This window comes from Sus scrofa, chromosome 9 (genome assembly GCF_000003025.6).
Source record: "Sus scrofa isolate TJ Tabasco breed Duroc chromosome 9, Sscrofa11.1, whole genome shotgun sequence".
Lineage (NCBI taxonomy): Eukaryota > Metazoa > Chordata > Mammalia > Artiodactyla > Suidae > Sus > Sus scrofa.
The window spans coordinates 51,309,085-51,330,141 of record NC_010451.4 but is presented as its reverse complement, the minus strand read 5'-3'; the positions used below and the strand labels follow the sequence as shown (position 1 = coordinate 51,330,141).

The following is a 21,057-nucleotide window of genomic DNA, read 5'->3' as shown; positions in this document are numbered from 1 at the left end:
TGTATTTTACATGTACAGCATAGTTGTTCTTAGTAGTTTTTGCTTTTTTGAGTTGCATCAATGGCACTGACAGGTTTTGAGGGAAACCATGGTCCTACTGAAGGTATCACAGCTGGGTATCAACTTGGTAAGCCCTGGGTTTCTTAAGTGCTCATGAGCTGGGACAGAGCTTTATCTAAGTTGTTGTGAAAGCTTCAAGTCTGCAGACTTAACAGAAAATGATCCTCTTACTTGAGTACCAACAATGAGACTAAGTGCTTGTTCTTTGAAAATATAAATTAAATCAATAACCTTTTAGCCAGACTCATCAAGACAAAGGAGAGACGGCCCAAGAAATGAGATAAAAGTGAAAAGGGAAACATTACAATTGGCACCACAGTAATAAAAAGGATCCTACCGACTATGAGCAGTTGTACAACAGTAAGAATGAAAACCTGGAAGACATGGACAAATACATAGAGATGTACAGTCTCCCAAGACTGAACTAGGAAGAAATAGGGTAAACCCCAGATTACTACTCTTCTTTTCAAATAACACAAGCAATGTTACCTTGTGGGATTTGCTGGAACATGGTGCTGAGTCCTATTTCTGTTGCTTTGACCTGTTCAGAAATGTCCAGGTGTGGTACTGCTTGATGAAATGAAAGGCCACTTAAACAAGGCCACCTGGTTCTGATCAGGGCATGAAAACTGAGCACTGACCACATCAATCATGGCTTGGCAGGTCCTCTTTCCGCTTCTTTGTCTTTATTTAGGGTCTCAGAAGCACAGTTAGGTTAGTCAGCCTTTAATATATCATAATCTCCACTGGAAACTTCATTGTGTATAATCAGACTTTCTTTGAGATGGAGAGCCTGGCCTGGTATAAGGATACTCCTGAAGAGCATCTAGTGTCTGCCTTTTTAAAAATATATATATAATGATTTTTTTTCATTATAGCTGGTTTACAGTGTTCTGTCAGTTTTCTACTGTACAAGCATGGTGACCCATGGTGAATCTATAAATGTATAGACTCTTTTTTCTTACATTATTATGCTCCATCATAAGTGAGATACAGTTCCCAGTGCTACACAGCAGGATCTCATTGCTTACCCATTCCATCTGCTTTTTAATGTCATAAGCATCTGTTAATTTTTTCTATGGGTGATTTCTAACCTCAATTCATATAATTAGCAATTTTATCTTTTCTGTGGATTCTTTTTTAAAATGCTACATTATGCATATAACTTTTCTTACCTAATTTAGTTAGAGTAGTAGTTTCAAATATTATACAATATGTGGGGAAGATTCTAAACAAGCTAAAAAGAACTTTTAAAGGAACCTAAAATTAAACTTTCAAACGGCATAATCTTAATTTTGATTACTCAGAGATTTTGTGCCTAGCAGTCTATTCCATCTGTCCCTTTTAGGAATTGCATGTCCCCCACCCTAAATCCCAGAATTTAGTTGTGGTAGCACACATTATTGTTTTGGTAGAGGCACTTCTTTTTTGGAGCTGTTTGAAGACTTTTTTTTTTTTTTTTTTTTTGGAGAGTCTGATGATACTAATAAGAGAAACCCCCTTTATTATAGAATGATATTCTTCGTCCTACTTGCACTAAGTATAAATAGTGTGTGTAAATATAGACTCATACAGGACTGTTTTTCACACCTAAACACAATGGGCGGTCTCTGAAAAGTAAACATTCCCCAACTTCCTTTTTTGAGAAAGTTAAAGATTTGTATTATAACAAATTATGCAAAATATGGCAATTAATCAAAATGGTACTTGCGTGGATTCTCATCAAAGATAACTCTGACTCAGTATCTACTTTAATTTTAACCAAAACTGAATCATAATTTTTAGAATTAAACTTTAATTACAGAATTTTAATTTTCAAGTGGCTAATGGAGAAGCACTGAAAGTTCTTGAACTAGGGAGGGACAGAGTTGTACTTTCAGACCTTATTCTAGCGGCAGTGTTCATGGCTCAATAAAAGGAATTATGTGAGAAAATACTAGAATAATAGTTTGGAGCCGCTAGAGTTCAGCACTACATTTCAGTTTAAACATAAAAATCCAGAAGTTGTGTGGGATATGAATGGAGGTCATTGTGGTTGTAGGTGCTATGTTTTCACATAAGAGAAATGTTGAATATAGTCTAGAAGCTCTCAGCCAAAAACAACATGACTTTCAGTAATATTTTTGACATCCTTCTCTGTATTATGCACTGTCCTTAGATCAAAGAAAAAATGGTAAACACATGGGAAAAATTTTTGTTTTATGAATTTACAGTTAATAGAGGAACACAGGGATTTAGGGCAATGAGAACATGAATAATGATAGCCTGTGTTTATTGACTCTTTACCATTATGCCAGGCACTCTTCTAATTATGTAGGGTTTTTTTTTCTTTTTTGTTTAATAAACATAAGAGCCCAATGAAAGAGATGCTGTTACTACCATCCCTATTTTACAAACATGGATGGAGAGATTAAATAACTTGCCCAGAAGGTTTTAATTGTAAGAGTGGAAGAAGAAAGCTAAGACTGACGACACTCTTTCTAGCTCCATGGCCCCTGTTCTTTTCTATGATGAGAAGAAATTGATAACCTCAGTTACTGAAATGTTACATTAAATGACCCAGCAGGAGAGTCAGGAGGAAATTTCCAGTAAGTGTTTAAAGTATAAACTATAGAAGGGATATATAGCATTGGAAATTATTTCAGAGGTATCCCATAGAAGGAACAACTGAAATCAGTTACTGCAACATTTGGAGAATTTCAGATGAATAAAGAAGCCTAGAAGTAGGACCCTTGCCAAAAATATGTCCAGTGAGGAAATGGGAATAAAGAGGGAATGAAACAGTTATTAGCTTTACCTTCAGGGGTGAAAATAATGAGGAGATTAGAATGTACTTTGGATCTACACTGAAAGATGTATAATCCCTAGAGTAAAGTGAAAATGAGTAAAATAGTAAGCAACTGAAGACATTTCACAACCCAGGATATATAAACTCCTTATTCCCTGTGATACATATAATCTCCTCCCAGGGGAAAGACTGAGCAAGCTTCTACCCTATTTTTATCTGAGTGCATTACATCATTACACACACTTTAAATCTTGTGTCTAATCAAGTAGCAGGAGTGATAACAAAAAAAAAAACCCGTATTTTTCTTTGTCACTTAAAAGGACTGAAGAAAATTTTTAGAAATTATTATGGTTCAGAAAGATTTCCAGGGCATATATGAATTTAACTTTGGAACATTTGCCCTTAGAATTGAAGGAATTGTGCCTCCAGAACCTGAAATTGTCTTTCTAGGAACAAGGAGAAAAGACCAAGGATAAGGAAGCCAGCCCTGAGTTTGTCTGAGATAAGGAGGGTGAGTTTCTTTTTTTTTTTTTTTTTTACATTTAATTTATTTTATTAAAATAGCATAATTGAAGAATCATCAGATAACTGTATTTTGCAGGTGCAATAAAAACAAAATTAAAACCCAAATAAGGAGAGTGAGTTTCTGAATTCAGTTTACTGTATTCCTTGTGTTGAGATGAAAGTCCAGCGACTTCATAAACACCGATTCTTTCCTATTTTGTACAGTTCAGAGACTCATGAAGCTGATGGAAGAAGCTACTTGAGGAGGGATCAGAGATTGTTCAGAGATATTAGGAGGGGGTCAAACAATATATTAGTCAGCATGTATCCTTTGCATACATGAAACTCTCTCTTTTACACATGTGGCTTTTGCTCTGTGACAGAGGGAGTTAACCTTTCATAATCCTGGTGCCCCCATCTTGGATTAGATAGTATTCTTGGTTCCTAGCACACCAAGTCTAATCTGCATTAGAGTTTAGGACCAGCTTGCTAGAGTCTCTGCCTCCAGTTTTACTGGTGAGGGAAGAATTCAGGTGAATGAATAAATGTTAAGAGTAGAATTTTTTCCTAATTAGCCATCCATATTCTTGGTTTTTCCAGCAGATATGTTTGCATATGGAAGCAATAGCCTTACCTCTGTAGGCTAGGTTTGTAATGTTTTACTGTATTTAGTTATAAGAGGCTCTAAAAAAGGGACAGTCCATGTCACTGTATCATGATAATGGTAAAGGTAGATGCTATAGATCCAGGTTGAGCTAGTCTCAGGTATTCCATGTGCATACTTCTCTTGAAGATGAGATTCCATGAGAAGAGCTGAGTTGATCTCTAATGTATCCTTTTTCTTCTGTGTCCACAGATCCCCTTAGAAAAGAATGGCTTCTGGAAATGACTCTTTCATGACTGAATTCATTCTGTTGGGATTAACAGACCAACCAGATCTCCAACTCCCACTGTTCTTTCTCTTTCTAATGATGTATGTGGTCACTGTGTTGGGAAATTTGGGATTGATAATTCTAATCATGAAAAATTCACACCTCCACAATCCCATGTATTTTTTCCTCTTTAACTTGTCCTCCATAGATCTCTGCTATTCTTCAGTATTTATACCCCAAATGCTGGCAGGTTTCTTATCAAAGGGGAATATTATCTCTTACATGGGGTGCATGACTCAGCTTTATTTTTTCTGTTTTTTTGCTATTTCTGAATGCTATGTGTTGACATCAATGGCCTATGATCGCTATGTGGCCATCTGTAACCCCCTATTGTATAACATTGCCATGTCCCCTAAAGTGTGTTCTGGCCTCATGCTTGGTTCCTACTTGATGGCATTTTCTGGTGCTGTGGCTCACACTGGATGCATGCTGAGACTGACCTTCTGTGATGCAAACATAATCAACCATTATTTCTGTGACATACTCCCCCTGCTCCAGCTCTCCTGCATAAGTACCTACATCAATGAAATGGTAATTTTCATTGTGGCAGGCATCAATGTCATTGTTCCTAGTCTCACCATCTTTATCTCTTATGGTCTCATCCTGTCCAGCATCCTCCACATCAGTTCCAGGGAAGGCAGGTCCAAAGCCTTCAGTACGTGCAGTTCCCATGTAATTGCAGTGTCTCTCTTCTTTGGATCATGTACATTCATGTATCTGAAGCCATCTTCTGCTGGGTCTCTGGATGACAGAAAAATCTCTTCTCTCTTTTACACCATTGTGGCTGCCATGATGAACCCCTTAATCTACAGCTTGAGAAATAAAGATGTTAAAATTGCTCTGAGAAAAACTCTGAGGAGGATTCAGTTTTGATTAGAAACAGTATCTCTCTGTGTAGCTAGTCACTGGACAGTAAGGTCCTGTGTTTAATCATAATAATTTCATTGACAATCTTCTTATATTATTTCTTCCTCACCATGTTGAAGGAAATTTGAATCTTCTCTCAATTGAATTCCACTTTTTTTGGAGTAAGTTTTTTCTCTCCTCACCATTTGCACAATTTCCTGTCTTCATCTTTTCCCCTTTATTAACACTATTAAAAATAAGTATGTCTCAGTTTTTTTCTTTATCATTTTGCTCTTTATTTTCTCCCTGGAAATAGAAGATCGAATCAGGGGAAATTAGGGTAGCAAAGTATCATTGTGTATGTCTTATCTGCCACTTGTCATTGGAAACATGAATCAGATAAAGTTTTCTCTTCTCATCTTTCCAGTGCTCATTGAGCAAGAATATGTCTCTCATACCTGAGATGGAAAGTTCCATAATGACTGTTAAGCATACTCCACTTTGCCTCTATAATGCTATGGGTTATACTTCCTTGGGCACAGAGTTTTCTTGCCTTTGCACACCCAGTCCTATACATAACATATTGTCAAAATGTATTTATTTCCTGTATGAGAGATTAAATTTCAGAGTAGTTATTGCTTTATTTACAGTCATATGTGTTTTTAAATGAAAAATCTAGAATAATTCAGCTTTATGATTTCAAGACTACTAATCTTAATATATTTTGCTTCTACTTTTATCTTAATATTTTTGTTGCAGTAGACATGTCACTGGAGAACATAATTTGAAAGTTGGCTGTGCTTTGTTCCAGGGAAATGCATGAATTTCTAAGTCTGTATTACTTTTTGGTTGTTGTTGTTGTTGTTGTTGTTTTTGCTTAGGAAAAGAGTGTGTTGGGTGTTGTTGTTGTTGGAAAGATGAGGCCTTTGGGGCTAGTATAGTAAGCCTTTGGGGCTAGTATGTTCCCTAGTATACTAAGGAGAAAACTGGCTAAAATAGAAATGTTATTTCTTCTACAAAATTTAAAAAAGTAAATTTTGAATGTTTGCAAGTGTTTGTAATTCAGAGAAGAGGGCATGGGAGCTAAAGGAGCCCAGAATCATGACATGAGGCCAAGATTCCACAAGACACATGGACAGTGAATAAGAGGTCGCAATGGGGAATTGTCATGAGGCTTAGGAACTGCATTTTAACCTGTATTTTTGTCCTGTTCCATCTAGTACTGTAAATGTACTGTTCATAAAGCTTTTATAAACTTAGGATGTACAATGGCAATACATCAGTAGTATTTGGGGGAATGAAGGTGGAAAATCTGTGGCTTCATTTAGGGAGCCAATCAGAGAAAGGACCTGTTTTTATTTTTTCAGGAGAAAAAATAGTGAAGAGTAATTAAGACTCAAATTAGGACGAAGGAATCTTTAAAGAAAGAGATATAAAAGCCCATTTTTTTTTACAGTTCTCCTTTCTGAAAGGCTCTAGAGATATGGAAATTGCAGAATTTCTCTGGATAGGATAAAATTAACTTTAAAAAGTTAAACACACCAACCTCCATCCTTATGGTGTAACCTAGGCACATTGAATCATTCCTACTTTTGTTGGCTTCCATGTGATACTTCCTTATGGATTTTAAGGTACAAAATCCTCAAACTTCAGTTAGAAAAGTGATTATTTGAAAGAAATATTTGATGAGTAAATCAAATTGGGATTTTTTTTCTGGAATAGGAAGTTGGATTATTTTTCTTTTTTAAAAATAATTTTTTTCCATTATAGTCAGTTTACAATGATCTGTCAGTTTTCCATTATACAGTTAAGGGAGCAAGTCACACATACTTTTATACATTCTTTTTCTCACATTATCCTCCATCATGCTCCATCACAAGAGACTAGATATAGTTCCCAGTGCTATACAGCAGGATCTCATTGCTTATCCATTCCAGATGTAATAGTTTGCATCTATTAACCCCCGGATTCCCAGTCCAACCCACTCCCTCCCCCTCCCCCTTGGCAATCACAAGTCTTTTCTCCAAGTCCATGAGTTTCTTTTCTGTGGAAAGGTTCATTTGTGCCATATATTAGATTCCAGATATAAGTGATATCATATGGTATTTGTCTTTCTCTTTCTGACTTACTTCACTCAGTATGAGAGTCTCTAGTTGCATCCATGTTGCTGCAAAAGGCATTATTTTTTCTTTTTTATGGCTGAGCAGTAGTCCATCGTGTATATACACCACATCTTCTAATCCACTCATCTGTCATTGGACAATTAGGTTGTTTCCATGTCTTGGCTATTGCGAATAGTGCTGCAGTGCACATGCAGGTGCATGTGTCTTTTTTAAGTCGAGTTTTGTCCGGATATATGCCCAAGAGTGGGACTGCTAGGTCATATGGTAGTTCTATGTATAGATTTCTAAGGTACCTCCATACTGTTCTCCACAGTGGTTGTACCACCTTACATTCCTACCAACAGTGCAGGAGGGTTCCCTTTTCTCCACGCCTTCTCTAGCATTTGTTATTTGTGGACTTATTAATGATGGCCATTCTTACTGCTGTGAGTTGATACCTCATTGTAGTTTTGATATGCACTTCTTCATTTTTTCATGTGCTTGCTGGCCATTTGTATATCTTCCCTGGAGAAATGTCTATTCGGGCTTTTTGCCCACTTTTCAATTGGGTTCTTGGGTTTTTGTTTTTGTTTTTTTGGTTTTTTGTTTGTTTTTTGCTGTTGAGTTGTATAAGTTGTGTATATGTTGTAGAGATTAAGCCCTTGTCAGTTGAATCATTTGAAACTATGTTCTCCCATTCCATAGGTTCTTCTTTTTTTTTAATGGTTTTCTTTGCTGTGCAAAAACTTGTCAGTTTGATTAGGTCTCATTGGTTTATTTTTGCTTTTATTTCTGTTGCTTGGGAGATTGACCTGAGAAAACATTTGTAAGGTTGATGTCAGAATGTTTTGCCTACTTTCTCTTCTAAGAGTCTGATGATGTCTTGTCTTATGTTTAAGTCTTTAAACCATTTTGAGCTTGTTGTGTGGGTGTGTTCCAGTTTCATTGATTTACCTGTGGCTGTCCAGTTTTCCCAGCACCACTTGCTGAAAAAACTGACTTTTTCCTATTTTGTTTTCTTGCCTCCTTTGTTGAAGATTAATTGCCTGTAGGTGTCTGCGTTTATTCCTGGATTGTCTATTCCATTGCTCTGTATGTCTGTTTTGGGGTTATTTTTCATTTAAGATATATAAAATAGTTACTCTAAAGTGCCTAAGCCTGAGTAAATTGACAATTTCAACATTTTGTAAGATACATTTAATAGTATTGTTTATTTTACTTTTTTTTATTCTTCACTCAAGATTTGGATATTGTGAATTTAGCAACATTGGTATGTTTGCTTGTCTGCCTTTTTAAATATTTATTTATTTATTTATTTATTTATTTATTTATTTATTATGTCTTTTTGCCATTTCTTGGGCCGCTCCTGCGGCATATGGAGGTTCCCAGGCTAGGGGTCAAATTGGAGCTGTAGCTGCTGGCCTACACCAGAGCCTCAGCAACGCAGGATCCAAGCCGCGTCGGCAACCTACATCACAGCTCATGGCAACACTGGATCCTTAACCCACTGAGCAAGGCCAGGGACCGAATCTGCAATCTCATGGTTCCTAGTCTGATTCATTAACCACTGTGCCACGATGGGAACTCCTGCCTTTTTGAATGTTCAGCATTTACTATGGTTTTACTATTAATTCAGCATTTTACTATTAATACTTGCTAATTCTCTGATTTTTGTTTTAAATGACCACTCATACCACATCTCCTGATCTCAATACCAACATGCATGATTGTCACTTATCAAGATCTATTTATATAAAATAGTTGACCAAGTTTGGAGTTTCTTTTTTTTTTTTTTTAATTTACTTACTGTCCTCTTTTACAAAATTGTTCTCCTTATGAAGTATATTTAAGTAAATAACTAATAATTACACTACTTAGGAACTTATGTAGACATTGCAGAGACTCTATGTGTCTTTTGAGAAGCCTCAAAAGAAACAAATTCAATTTGTTTTACTTTTAGAAACAGTAAACTTTCTTTAAAATTAAGTTTGAATCTTTAAGATTACTTTGAAAAAAATTAAAAAGTTTAAATATCTGTAAACATTACATTTGACTCAGTTTTTAAAAAGCAACTTAGTTATAAGTTTTAGTTAGCCACTCAAGCTCTTTGTGTCTATTTGGACCTCACTGAAAGGAGGGGACTCAAGTTAGGGTGTTTTAATGTATAATGTAGAGTTATCCTTTATAGTGTTTGCTTTTTTGTACTACGCACTAAAGAAGTTATGAGAGCATATAATTCTGCTTAATGTGTATAGCTGAGAGTTAAACAGGCAAGCCTTGAGTTTCTCCTGTGTTTATGTAATAGGAAGGGGATTTTTACAATTCAGTGTGAAAGCTTGGATTTTCTGAGCTGTACAGAAAATGAGAGTTAAACTGAAAAGAGAATTTACAACTTGATAAAAGCCATCCTCCACTCATCATACAACCTCCCTACATACATACATGCCAGAGGCCAGCTCCTGTGGCCAGGGAGTGTACACTTTTTCCCGAAGGGGAGGGACGAGTGTCGGCAGTATGCACACGGAGACAGCCTCTTTGTCCCTTCTTTCAGGACGCTAGACTGCTCAAACTTTATTGGCATAAGTGGTTGATTATATAGACAGTTTTTTTACTACAGATTATATCGCTCAAACTGTATTGGCATAAGTGGTTGATTATATAGACAGTTTTTTACTACAGATTACATCATAGTGTTAAAAGTACATTGGTTAACTATTAGGCTTTGTTTTTTCATCACATGGTACAGTAGCAATACATCAAGTTCTAAAATTTTCAGTTTAACTAAATTTAATAAGTACAATTCAAGGACAAACAGGCACAGCATATCCTGTGGGAAAGAGGAGACTCAGCACAAACCATCTCATGGCCAGCCAATTTTTACAAGCTGAAGAGGCCACAAACATAACAATTTTTGTCTTCAGACTAGTGTCTATCTTTATAGTGTCCTTGGGCAGAGAGACAATATGAGAAAATACAAATCAACTTAGCCAGCTATCACTAAAAGCTTCTAAAATCAAGGACAAAACTCACAGCTGGGTTTCTTTTGATCAAGAATAATATGTGTGTAACTTCTATAAACCTCATTAAAATCCTAACTCTAAAGTTTACTGTATAACTAGTTAGTAGATAAACACTATGTTTTAATTAAATTGGATTTAAATAGGGGAAGGTCCTTTAGAATGAAATTCTTATTATATTATTATTGTAATTTTGTTAAATCACAAATCACCACAGGAAAATAAGAATGGGAAATAAGAATAATAAGCAAATAATCAGGAAAGACAGGAAAACTGAATAACAAATTGAATAACAGAAAAGACTAAGTCACCGTGGAACAATCCCCACTCAGCAATGCAAAATGGAAATTATTTCCTGGAAAATTCAGTTCTTCACCAAGGTCAGCGGGCAAGCCTCATTGTCTTCTGGGGCCTGTCCTCGGAATTGCACCTGCAGGCAGGCATCCCCTTGTTTAGGAACCTGCCTTCAGAATTGCACCATTCAAACAGGCCCCTTTTTCTGATTAGGAGCTTGCCCTCGAAGTACACCATTCAGGCAGGCCCCTTTTTCTGATTAGGAGCCTGCCCTCGGAATTGCACCATTCAGGCAAGCTTCCTTCCTTGGCTCCTTGTATCTTCTCAGCTCCCCTTCTCAGCTCACACACACACACACACACACACACACACACACACTGTTTTCAAATCTTGTATTTTATGAGATCTCTGCCTAACATCTACACAGCTCACAACCCACTTTTAATCTTTGGAACTTCATTTAGGTACATGGTTCCAGGTTCCAGCTCCTGAGAGGAAGGGCTGAACAAGAACTATTTACTGAATTTGGGAAGAAACAATAACTATTGATTCAACCACTCATTTGTTTATGTAAAAACAAAACAAAACAGAATAGGACACAACACATATTTTATACCTACGTGCATAGCAAGATGGAGCAATGTTCTGTATGTCACAGACATAAACAAGATGATATAATAACATGTTATGTTAGATTTTTATAATATAACATAGTAGATTTACATCCTGCATGTGAAGAGATACTAAAATAAGTCTTACATGGTTACAGTTAGTTCTGAAATTTGACTATATCAGCAAATATCCATGTTGGGGATAGACATGGTATTTTTCCCTTAGTCTGGCACAGTTGGTGTTCTCTTCAACTTTGGACATTTCATTGTGTATTCAGTTTAACGTTAGATTAAGTGGGTGTATTATATGCTGGGGTTTGTTGTACAAATATGAAACTTTGAATGTTAAAATAACTCTCAGTGTAGGGAAGTTTTACATATCCAGGCTGAGATATCCTTGTCCCTTAGTGAGTGGGAGGCCGAAGGGATCACCTGGGCTGTTTAAAGGCTCTGTGACATCATTTGAATTATGCATTTCCAATATTAATAGAGGTACAGTCTGTTCCAGTTGCTTTTAGAAATAGTGTTGCAGTTTTCTCTGTGCTGTCACACCTATCACTGTATGTGTTTCTCAGGGAGAACTTTCAAGTAGACAGAGAAGGGGAGCCCTATTTCCCATGTTCCAGTTGATGAAACTGGTACTTAGAGATGTTCATGACTTATTTAAAATCACAATTAATAAATGGTAGAGCTGAGACTGGGTCTTGGGCATTTTGATTCTAAATCTTTTGAAATTATCATGCAAAATTTACCATACCTTAAAAAAATCAGTGTAGGAGTTCCCGTCATGGCTCAGTGGTTAATGAATCTGACTAGGAACAATGAAGTTGCGGGTTCGATCCCTGGCCTCGCTCAGTGGGTTAAGGATCCGGCGTTGCCGTGAGCTGTGGTGCAGGTCGAAGACGTGGCTGGGATCCTGCATTGCTGTGGCTCTGGTGTAGGCTGGTGGCTCCAGCTCCCATTAGACCCCTAGCCTGGGAACCTCCATATGCCGCGTGGGTGCAGCCCTAGAAAAGTAAAAAAAAAAAAAAAAAAAAAAGAAATCAGTGTAACTCAGACGAGTGTTTCAATGAATAAAAATGCCTCTGAATACAAATAAGAATGAACTACTCAAATAAGAATAATGTCTAGAAACTGTTTTTTGTCTTTAATATGTAATATCTTTATTGCCTAATTTACCATGTGTGGATATATTCTTATTTTGATACAGGCCTATGAAATAAATGGAAACACATAAAGATAGTCTCTAGTATTCATTAATATAAGTGCTTACCCAGGTTCACCTTAGCATTCAATTCTTACATTAAACATGTTATTTAGCCTTCACATCTATGATATTTGATAGACACCAATATGATTAACTCCTTGTGACAGAGTTCACCCCTTCTTCCAAAACACACATTTCTCTGCCTTTCTTGCAGTGAGATACAGTGTGTGACTGTGCTTTATACATAATCAATGCCATTCCATGGTCAAGATGTGCCATTTCCACATTTTCTTTGACCTTCTGAAAGCTGAAAGCTGATGACAATGAGGCCCAATGTAGATGATGAAGATATAAACAATGCTAGAATGTGCAATAGAGACAGGATGGATATGGACAAATAGAGCATGCAGAAGGCTCTGGGGTGCTGACAGTATTCTACTTATAGATCTGCAGTTTGGTCATATGTCATTCATTTTATAGAAAATTTTTGAAGTGTATATTTATATACTTTTATATATTTATGCTAAATTTCACAAGAAATTAAGTTTACAAAATTTTGATTCAAGCTCTATTTACACTGAATATGAAACTAAGCCATAAACAAAGACTGAGAAGAAAGGCCTAAATATATGGATCAGCCCTCGTAGGACAGAGTGCCTCACATAGAGGAAACCAGCAGAGGTAGGATAACTCGTATTAAGTTAACGAGACCAGTCCAGGGAAGAGAGGCTTCTCTAAGCCAATTAAGAATTTCCACCAGTCCATGGGAAGAAAAAAGTTAATGTACCATCCTGTTGCATTAATTTGAATTATGCTGCATATCATTGTGCTTAAATTAATGATACTATAAAGAGGGCATAGTTCTCTTTCCATGTTATGTCATTTCATTTTCTGTATTTTGTCTATTTTTTCATAAAATATTTCTTTAGAGAATTTCTTCAGGTATTATTTTTGACAAATATTTGATGATAGGAACCTGAGACTAGAGGAGAAGAACAGGTATATTTAGTCATATAAAAAAAACAACACTGTGCTTCAATCACCAGAATTCTTAAAAGCACAATGACTGAGCAGAATCAGGTGTCACAATTTTGTATTTTAAGTTCAGAGGTGACTCAGCAGTCACTTTGTGTTGAGTCCCCAAATAGTGGTTGAGAGTATCTTATATATGGAGACCTGGATAGAGCTGAGTCTGAAGATGGAAGTCATCTATACTCAGATACATAGAGAGTAAATAAGTAATTGGTCATTGGTCTTTGCATGTACATACTCAAAGCGCAATCATGACTGTCCTGTTCCTTCTATAAATAGGTGACCATATTGAGATCTAGTCAGGGACTAAAAAATAATTTGATATATAAAAATGGTGAAAATAATTTTGAAAATTATTACAAGGAATAATAAACACCAAAGGACAATAGGAACCATAAAAAAACTAAAACTAGAAAAGGCCAAGGGCCAAGGACAAGGGACTCCCTTACCCTACCCTGGGATTGGGAAATGTGGAAATTTTATTACTTTGACAGAACTCTGAGTTGAATTTTGGAATGAGATTCCAAACTATATATTCTGCGGAGGAGGAATTCAGTAAAGTTTTAAAATTTTTTCTTGCATTATTCAGTCTAAAGTCTCTTTCCCTACTCATTCAAGTAAAAATGAATAGGGAGCTTTTAATTATCATCAGATTTCTAACTCCCTCCTTATTCTCTAAGGAAATCTCAATTTATGGAAGTTAGCATTGATGAACTGATGTTTCCTGCTTATTGAAATCTTCAGCTGGAATTGGAGCTCATTATAGAAATTGTAACATGTGCCAGAAATGCAACTATGGATTAAACAGAACAGATTGAAATATCATCTGCCATACCTGAGAACATTTATTATGCTGCTGATACAATTTTAACCTTTCATTTATACTTCCATACTTCTACTTCTGTTGGACCCACTATCTTCTTTTTCTTATTACCTACTGGTGCTATAAGGAAGTAACTCTCTGATTCCCTGAGAATGAGCGAGGGTCTCTTCCCTGGTTTTCATCCTATTGGTTTTTACTTGTATTGTAGCATGTATTACATTGCATTATAAACTTTTTATAGGTGTTTTTTCAGTCTGAATAAAATACCACTGGAAGCAGATCCCCCCCCCAAAAAAAAAGTGGGCTTTTGCACAGGGGATGCACCCAAACTTATGCATAAAAAACTCACAAATATGTTTCACTTCCACCTCCTTTTTTTCAAGGAAAATGGAGAACAAAATGGAATAAAGTAAGGCTTTACAGCTTCTCATCAGTCTATGTAGGATAGATACGTCCTCATTGGTTATGGTCGATGGAGCTGATGTAGCATTTTGAAGTTTCCACCAAGATGGTCCTTTCTTGTTTGAACAGGCAGGAAACCTACTACTCTGAGCAAGTTTCAGCAGGTACAAGTCTTGTTGCCTTAGATTCCCTGAAGGGATGTCTATTTTTATTCTTATGGGGCCACTTGATATAGTCCTGACTTTTGTGGACAGTTGCCAGCCATTCAGTAACTGACTGGATTAGTTAACTACAAGCCACAAGTTATCTCTCTCTCTTTTTCTCTCTCTCATCATTAGACTCATTGACAAGCTTACATTTTAAACAGAATTGGTATCTAAACTCAAACTACTGTATTATGAGTATTAGTCAGTTTTATACTTAAGTAAAATGAACCTAAGTAAATGGATATTTGAATAAAGAGCCCACATTCCCAGTTGAAGATTGTCCTAGTCTTTTCTACTCAGCAAATATCTTCATCCTTTAGGAAACATAGATCTTTAGGGGTATAGCATTACTTTGTTAACTGTTACACCCTCAGATTCTAGTATATCATGGATACTTAACTAATATATTTTAATAATTAGTGACTGGGCTACAAATATGTTGCTGCCAAGTGGTCTTAGTGAGTCTCGGGGGTCTGGTGTGTAATGTGTATTTTCTTGAAGTTTAATATAGTGGCTCAATGACTTACTCTTTTCAGATTTCTTTTGCAGATTAGAACCATTTGGGAGCTTTAAGTAAATAGTGTGTTCTGTCAGATTTAAAACAGGGGTTCTCTTCTTAAAATCAGAATGTATTATTTTAATTAAATATGTATGCACTGATAAAAACCTCAAAAATTATGCAATGCAAAGACAAATATATGACCTTTGAATTTAGAGTTTTACTTAAACACCGTTAACTATAACCTATAAGTGGTTTTAATCAATAATTGCAACTTCTATTTCTTGGTCATTTCTTAATTTCACCTGTATTTTTCCTCACTTATTTTGACTTAGAACTGTTGGTAATGTTTTAATTGACACCCCTGAGGCCAGACATGTATCCACATTGGAATTCTTCTTTAAAAATTAACTTCCTGGGATAAACAAGGTTACATGTGACTTCATCAACATGAAGAAGAAATTGAACAAAGAGTAAAGAAGACAACCATCCATAATTGTTTTCTATATTTCCTTCCTTTCTGCAGTAGTCTCTTGTGAGAAAATATTAGAGTGCCACGTGGTTTTAGAGGTGAATAATTCAACAGATAGGTTATATTTATCCATGAGCCAAATAAAAATTGAGATAACACTGTAAACCAGCTATAATGGAAAAAAATCTTTATATTATATGTAAAAAATTATTACCATAAATTTTCATTATTCAAATAGTAGCTCTTACCAAATTCTTCAGATAGATTTATTTTAAACTCAAACAAATCAAATTTGCCTTTTAAGAGACAGTCTCATAGTAGCCCATCCCAGCTACTTGGCATCTAAGATAAAGAAGTAATTCAAAGAGAGGACAAACACCATGTCAATAAGTGTGTTATGTATTAAAGAAAAAATGGTGAATTACGAATTGTCCCCATTTCATTGAGAAGGTGACATTTAAAGTAGTTACTTGGAAAATATCTTTTCAGGTGAGAGTAGTGGCCAAATGCAAACCCCTAAGGTGATATTTTTGGCATGTTTGTAAACACACCATGGTTGTATTTAATGACAGGAGTGAGAGAGAGAGGTGACGATAAGGACAGAGATGTAACAAGGGGCTACATATTGGTTGGTCACGTTGGTTGTTGTAGGCCATGTGGCATTTTCTCTGAGTTAAATTGAATACAGGAATTTAAAAAACAATGGCTTGTGTTTTTAAAAGATGGTCTCAACTCTTGCATTGGGTATAGACAGTATGAGACAATGGATGAATCAAGGACCTGTTTAGGAGGACTTTGTAGTAATACAAGTAAGATATAACAATTTCTCAAATCAAGGTGGTGGTATCAGAGCTGTGATGCATAGTGTAATTATGCATATATTATGTATATAAATGTAGATACATACTGTGTGGTTTAAAAATTTTTGTTTGGGAAGAGATACTTTAGGCAAATCAGTGGGCTAATAGTCCCTTAGAAAATTACATAGTTGGAGTTTCTGCTGTTTTGCCCTGGGTTAAGGATTCGGCATTGCCATAGCTGTGATGTAGGTGGCAGATGCAGCTCTGTTTCCATCCCTGGCCCAAGAACTTCCATACGCCAAGGGTGCATTCAAAAAAAAAAAAAAAAAAAAAAGAAAATGAAAAATATATAGTTTAAGGAAGGTGATAGATATTAGTTTAATACCTATTAGTGTGACATGCATATTGAGTGTGCGTGTGTGTGTGTGTGTGTATATATATATATATATATATATATACACATATATATATTGCTCTTTGACCTCATTTCTGGCACAGGGCTTCTATAACCTTTAGAATTTAAGTGATGACTTTGATAAAAAGTGTCCTTTGTTATGATAAGGAAGTGACTTTGGACCTCACCTAAAGATGCAGGCTGGTTGCCAGGAGAACCAACTTGTGATTAGAGTGTTGGAACTTCTAGACTTCAAGTGAGGGGAGAGGGACTAGAGATTGAATTCAACCACAAATGGCCAATGATTTAATCAGTCATGCTTACATAGTGAAACCTCCATTAAAACCTTAAATGATGGGATTGAAGAGCTTCTGTTTTGGTGAAAATGTGGAGATGCTGGGAGCATTGTGTACCTGGAGAGGGCATGGAAGCTCCACACCCTTTCGCCATAGCTTACCCTATTGATATCTTCTATCTAGCTGTTCGCCTGTATCCTATATCATATCCTATTATAATAAACTGGAAAACATAAATGATCTGTTTTGCTGAGTTCTGTGTGCCATTCTAGGAAATTAATCAAACCCAAAGAGGGAATCATGAGAAGCAAAAAATTCATCCGCATTGAAATAAAAGCAATGGAGTATCAGAGTATGTACAATGTTGATTATTTTAGCATTGCTTTTGATAATAAAAAACTGGAAAAAATGATGGATTTCTATCAATATGGAATGTTTGGATATATTATGATGTAAAAAGAACACAGAATATTGGAGAAATTTCAGTGAAGTTTTGTTAGATGAAAAAAGCAAGAGGTTAAAACCAATGTAGTTTGTAATCAGTCGTAAAGGCTCTATACTTGTAATTTGTTTATGTCAGCAAATAGGAAAATATAGGTAGTTATTCTTGGTTATAAACATAAGTTTTGGGGGGAGTATTGATGGAGGTGAGCTAAGGGAATTGTAGAGAAAGAGAATTATAAGAAAAAAGAAAAAGGAGTGATACACTCTAAAAAATATAAAGTATTCATTTTGTGATCATGTATGCCACAATGTTAGAAACATATGTGTAGGAAGATGTGTCTCTACATATCATATTTTTGTTAGGTTCTAAAAATATCATTAGCTCTAGGTTAGCAACTGTACCTAAAAGTTGAAGAAACATTAGGAGAAAGAGGAGAGAAAATATTTCTCCCTGGGGGAATGTGCAGTCCCTAATGTGGAATTCTGAGTAGACTATTGAGCCTCCAAAAACACCAGGGTTCAAGCATTTTCCTCTGCATATAAACAGTTTCATAAATCTGTCTTTCCCAAAGGATGTGAATTATGGAGGGACTTCAGGGAAATCTTCTTTATCAAACCCCTGAGACCTCAAAGCTGAGAATCAACCAATGTACATGATCCTACATTGTATGATGATGAAAACAAAAAATGCTGTTTGGATTCTTTTTTGTCATTTAATGATCACCTCTGGGCAAAACCTTGATTAAAATCCTGATCTTTATCTGACTAACTCTCAGAGCAAGTGAAAGACTGAGACCTATAAATGCTCTGAGGCCTTCCACTGGGATGGATGTGGAGGGGGTTATTTCAGTTTTGCTGCCTCTGACTGCAGACGAGCTCTTCCTGTTTGGAGAGCAGTGGTAGAGAGGAAACCACAAGGACATTTCTGATGTCTGTAGGCAAAGAAGAGTAAGCACGGAATCCTTTATGTTTTTATAGTCTTTCATCACCCATAGCTGTGGAAGGTAACAGATTTTTCTGCTGTCCCCAGTTTTGGCCCTGAGGTGCAGATAATCAAAGGGGCTGTGTGGGAGGAAAATGGAGATGGGAAGTAGTGCTGAGTTTATAGGGTTTGCAGTGCCACCAGTTTTTCCGTCCCTTAAGGATTTCTCATGTGGGAGGCACAGATTTCATTCCTGACTTAATGACTTTCTTGCTGTGTATGCTTGGGAAGGCAGCAGTTCTCTGTGAGTCTCTGTTGCCCCAACTCAGCTGTGGACATGGGCTCATGATCTACACAGTGTCCAGCCTGGGTTGGTAGCCAGCATTGTGTAGGTGAAGTGTGGTGAGTAAATGCCAACTTGAGCAAGTGAAGGGATAAAATGTGTTAGTGACAAACTGCAGTAGAGAAAAGGTAAGAAATGCTTGAACTTTTTTTTTTACGTCTTGCTACTTCTTCCAGTATTACTTGATGCTATGCTGATGCCTCCCATGTACTTCTCTTTCTTTATATGAGCAGAGCCAGATCCTGCTCTCTATAGAATAAACTTCAGTAGAGTCGTTGGGCTTCTTGGCTCCAGAATGGACTGAGCATGGGATTGTATGGGGAAACTGGGTTCAAATCTGACTCTACTCTCTTAACTTTCAGATCCCACTGGAGGGGAATGGATATTGGAAACAGCTCCCTAGTCACTGAGTTTATCCTTGTGGGTTTATCTAAGTATTCGGAGATCCAGCTGCCCCTGTTCTTCCTTTTCATGGGAATTTACATTGTTACTGTGGCAGGAAACCTGGGCTTGGTCACTCTAATTAGACTGAATTCTCATCTTCACACTCCCATGTACTACTTCCTTTTTAATTTATCCTTTATAGATCTCTGTTACTCTTCTACCATCACCCCAAAACTGTTGGTAAACTTTGTGTCAGAGATGAACACCATCTCCTATGCAGGATGCATGACTCAGCTCTTCTTCTACTGCTTCTTTGTCAGTGCAGAGTGCTATGTGTTGACAGTGATGGCCTATGATCGCTATGTGGCCATTTGCAAGCCCCTGCTGTACAATGTCACAATGTCTCCTAAGGTCTGTCATCTGCTGGTTGTGATTGTATATGTGGGAGCATTTATTGGTGCCTGGGCCCACACAGGATGCATGCTGAGGTTGACCTTCTGTGATGCCAACACCATCAACCACTACATGTGTGACATTCTCCCTCTTCTGGAGCTCTCCTGTACCAGCACTCACATCAATGAATTGGTAGTTCTCATTGTTGTGGGCTTTGATATTGGTGTGCCTAGCCTCACCATCATCATCTCCTATGCTTTCATCCTCTCCAGCATCTTCCGCATCCATTCTGCTGAAGGAAGATCTAAAGCCTTCAGCACTTGTAGCTCACATGTCATTGTTGTTTTTGTTTTCTTTGGCTCAGGGGCATTCATGTACCTCCATCCTTCCTCTGTTTTGTCCATGGACCAGGGGAAAGTGTCCACTGTGTTCTATACCATTGTGGTGCCCATGCTCAATCCTCTGATCTACAGCTTCAGAAACAAGGAGGTTAAGGTTGCCCTAAAAAAAAGCTTGAGTAGGAAAATATTTTCCTGAGCTGGAGTAGTATTAATTACTATTAGAAAATACACCTTTCTTTTTAAATTGTTTTGGTTTTTCTACAGAGTGCTTTCATACAGGAAGAAGTGAAGCATAATAGAAATAGTATTGAACTTGGAATTGGAAGGCCAGGGATGAAAACTTCAGCAAATAAAGGCATCATCTTACTTTATAGGGTTTTAGGGGAAGAGGGTAAGGCAAATGAGTGTTTATAGCATAGTATTGATGGCCTAATGATTGTAAAATTTATTTTTTCTCCCTTCCTCCTTTTTGCTAGTCTTCCTCCCCTTCTTTCTTCCCTCACAGTGTTTTTTTCCTTTTACGTATTAGAAGGAATATTCACACTATTTATTTATTTATTTATATTTAAGGCCACACCTGTGGCATATGGGAAGTCCCAGGCTAGGGGTTGAATTGGAGCTGCAGCTGCTAGCCTAGCCATAGCTACAGCTACGCCAGATCTGCACCACATTTGTGACTTACTACACAGCTTGCAGCAATGCCGGATCCTTAACTTATTGAACAAGGCCAGGTATTGAACCCACATCCTCATGGATACTAGTTGGCTGCTTATCCCACTGAGCCACAACAGGAACTCCTAGTCATACTTTCTTAATGTATGTTTAGAAGTTAATAGCAGATAAAAATGTTCTAGTTATAGAAACAATTCCTTTATAGAAAACTTTAAATAGGATTCACATTTGAATTTCAGACCTATAATTAACTGCCTAATATCACTGTTTGAA

At 36.7% G+C, this 21,057-nt stretch overlaps 2 protein-coding genes across 2 annotated transcripts; both read left to right on the top strand.

The window, feature by feature from the left end:
• LOC102157846 (olfactory receptor 8B3-like) lies at window positions 4,225-5,157 on the top strand. The gene has a single exon (XM_005653717.1). It carries the CDS (start codon window positions 4,225-4,227, stop codon window positions 5,155-5,157), a length of 933 nt encoding a protein of 310 aa, XP_005653774.1.
• LOC100516454 (olfactory receptor 8B8-like) lies at window positions 19,373-20,308 on the top strand. The gene has a single exon (XM_003129998.1). The coding sequence runs from the start codon at window positions 19,373-19,375 to the stop codon at window positions 20,306-20,308; it is 936 nt and encodes a 311-aa protein (XP_003130046.1).

What these genes read in the sequence shown, in the direction of transcription:
- LOC102157846 (XM_005653717.1), top strand. Translation starts at nt 4,225, where the DNA reads ATGGCTTCTGGAAATGACTCTTTCATGACTGAATTCATTCTGTTGGGA.
- LOC100516454 (XM_003129998.1), top strand. Translation starts at nt 19,373, where the DNA reads ATGGATATTGGAAACAGCTCCCTAGTCACTGAGTTTATCCTTGTGGGT.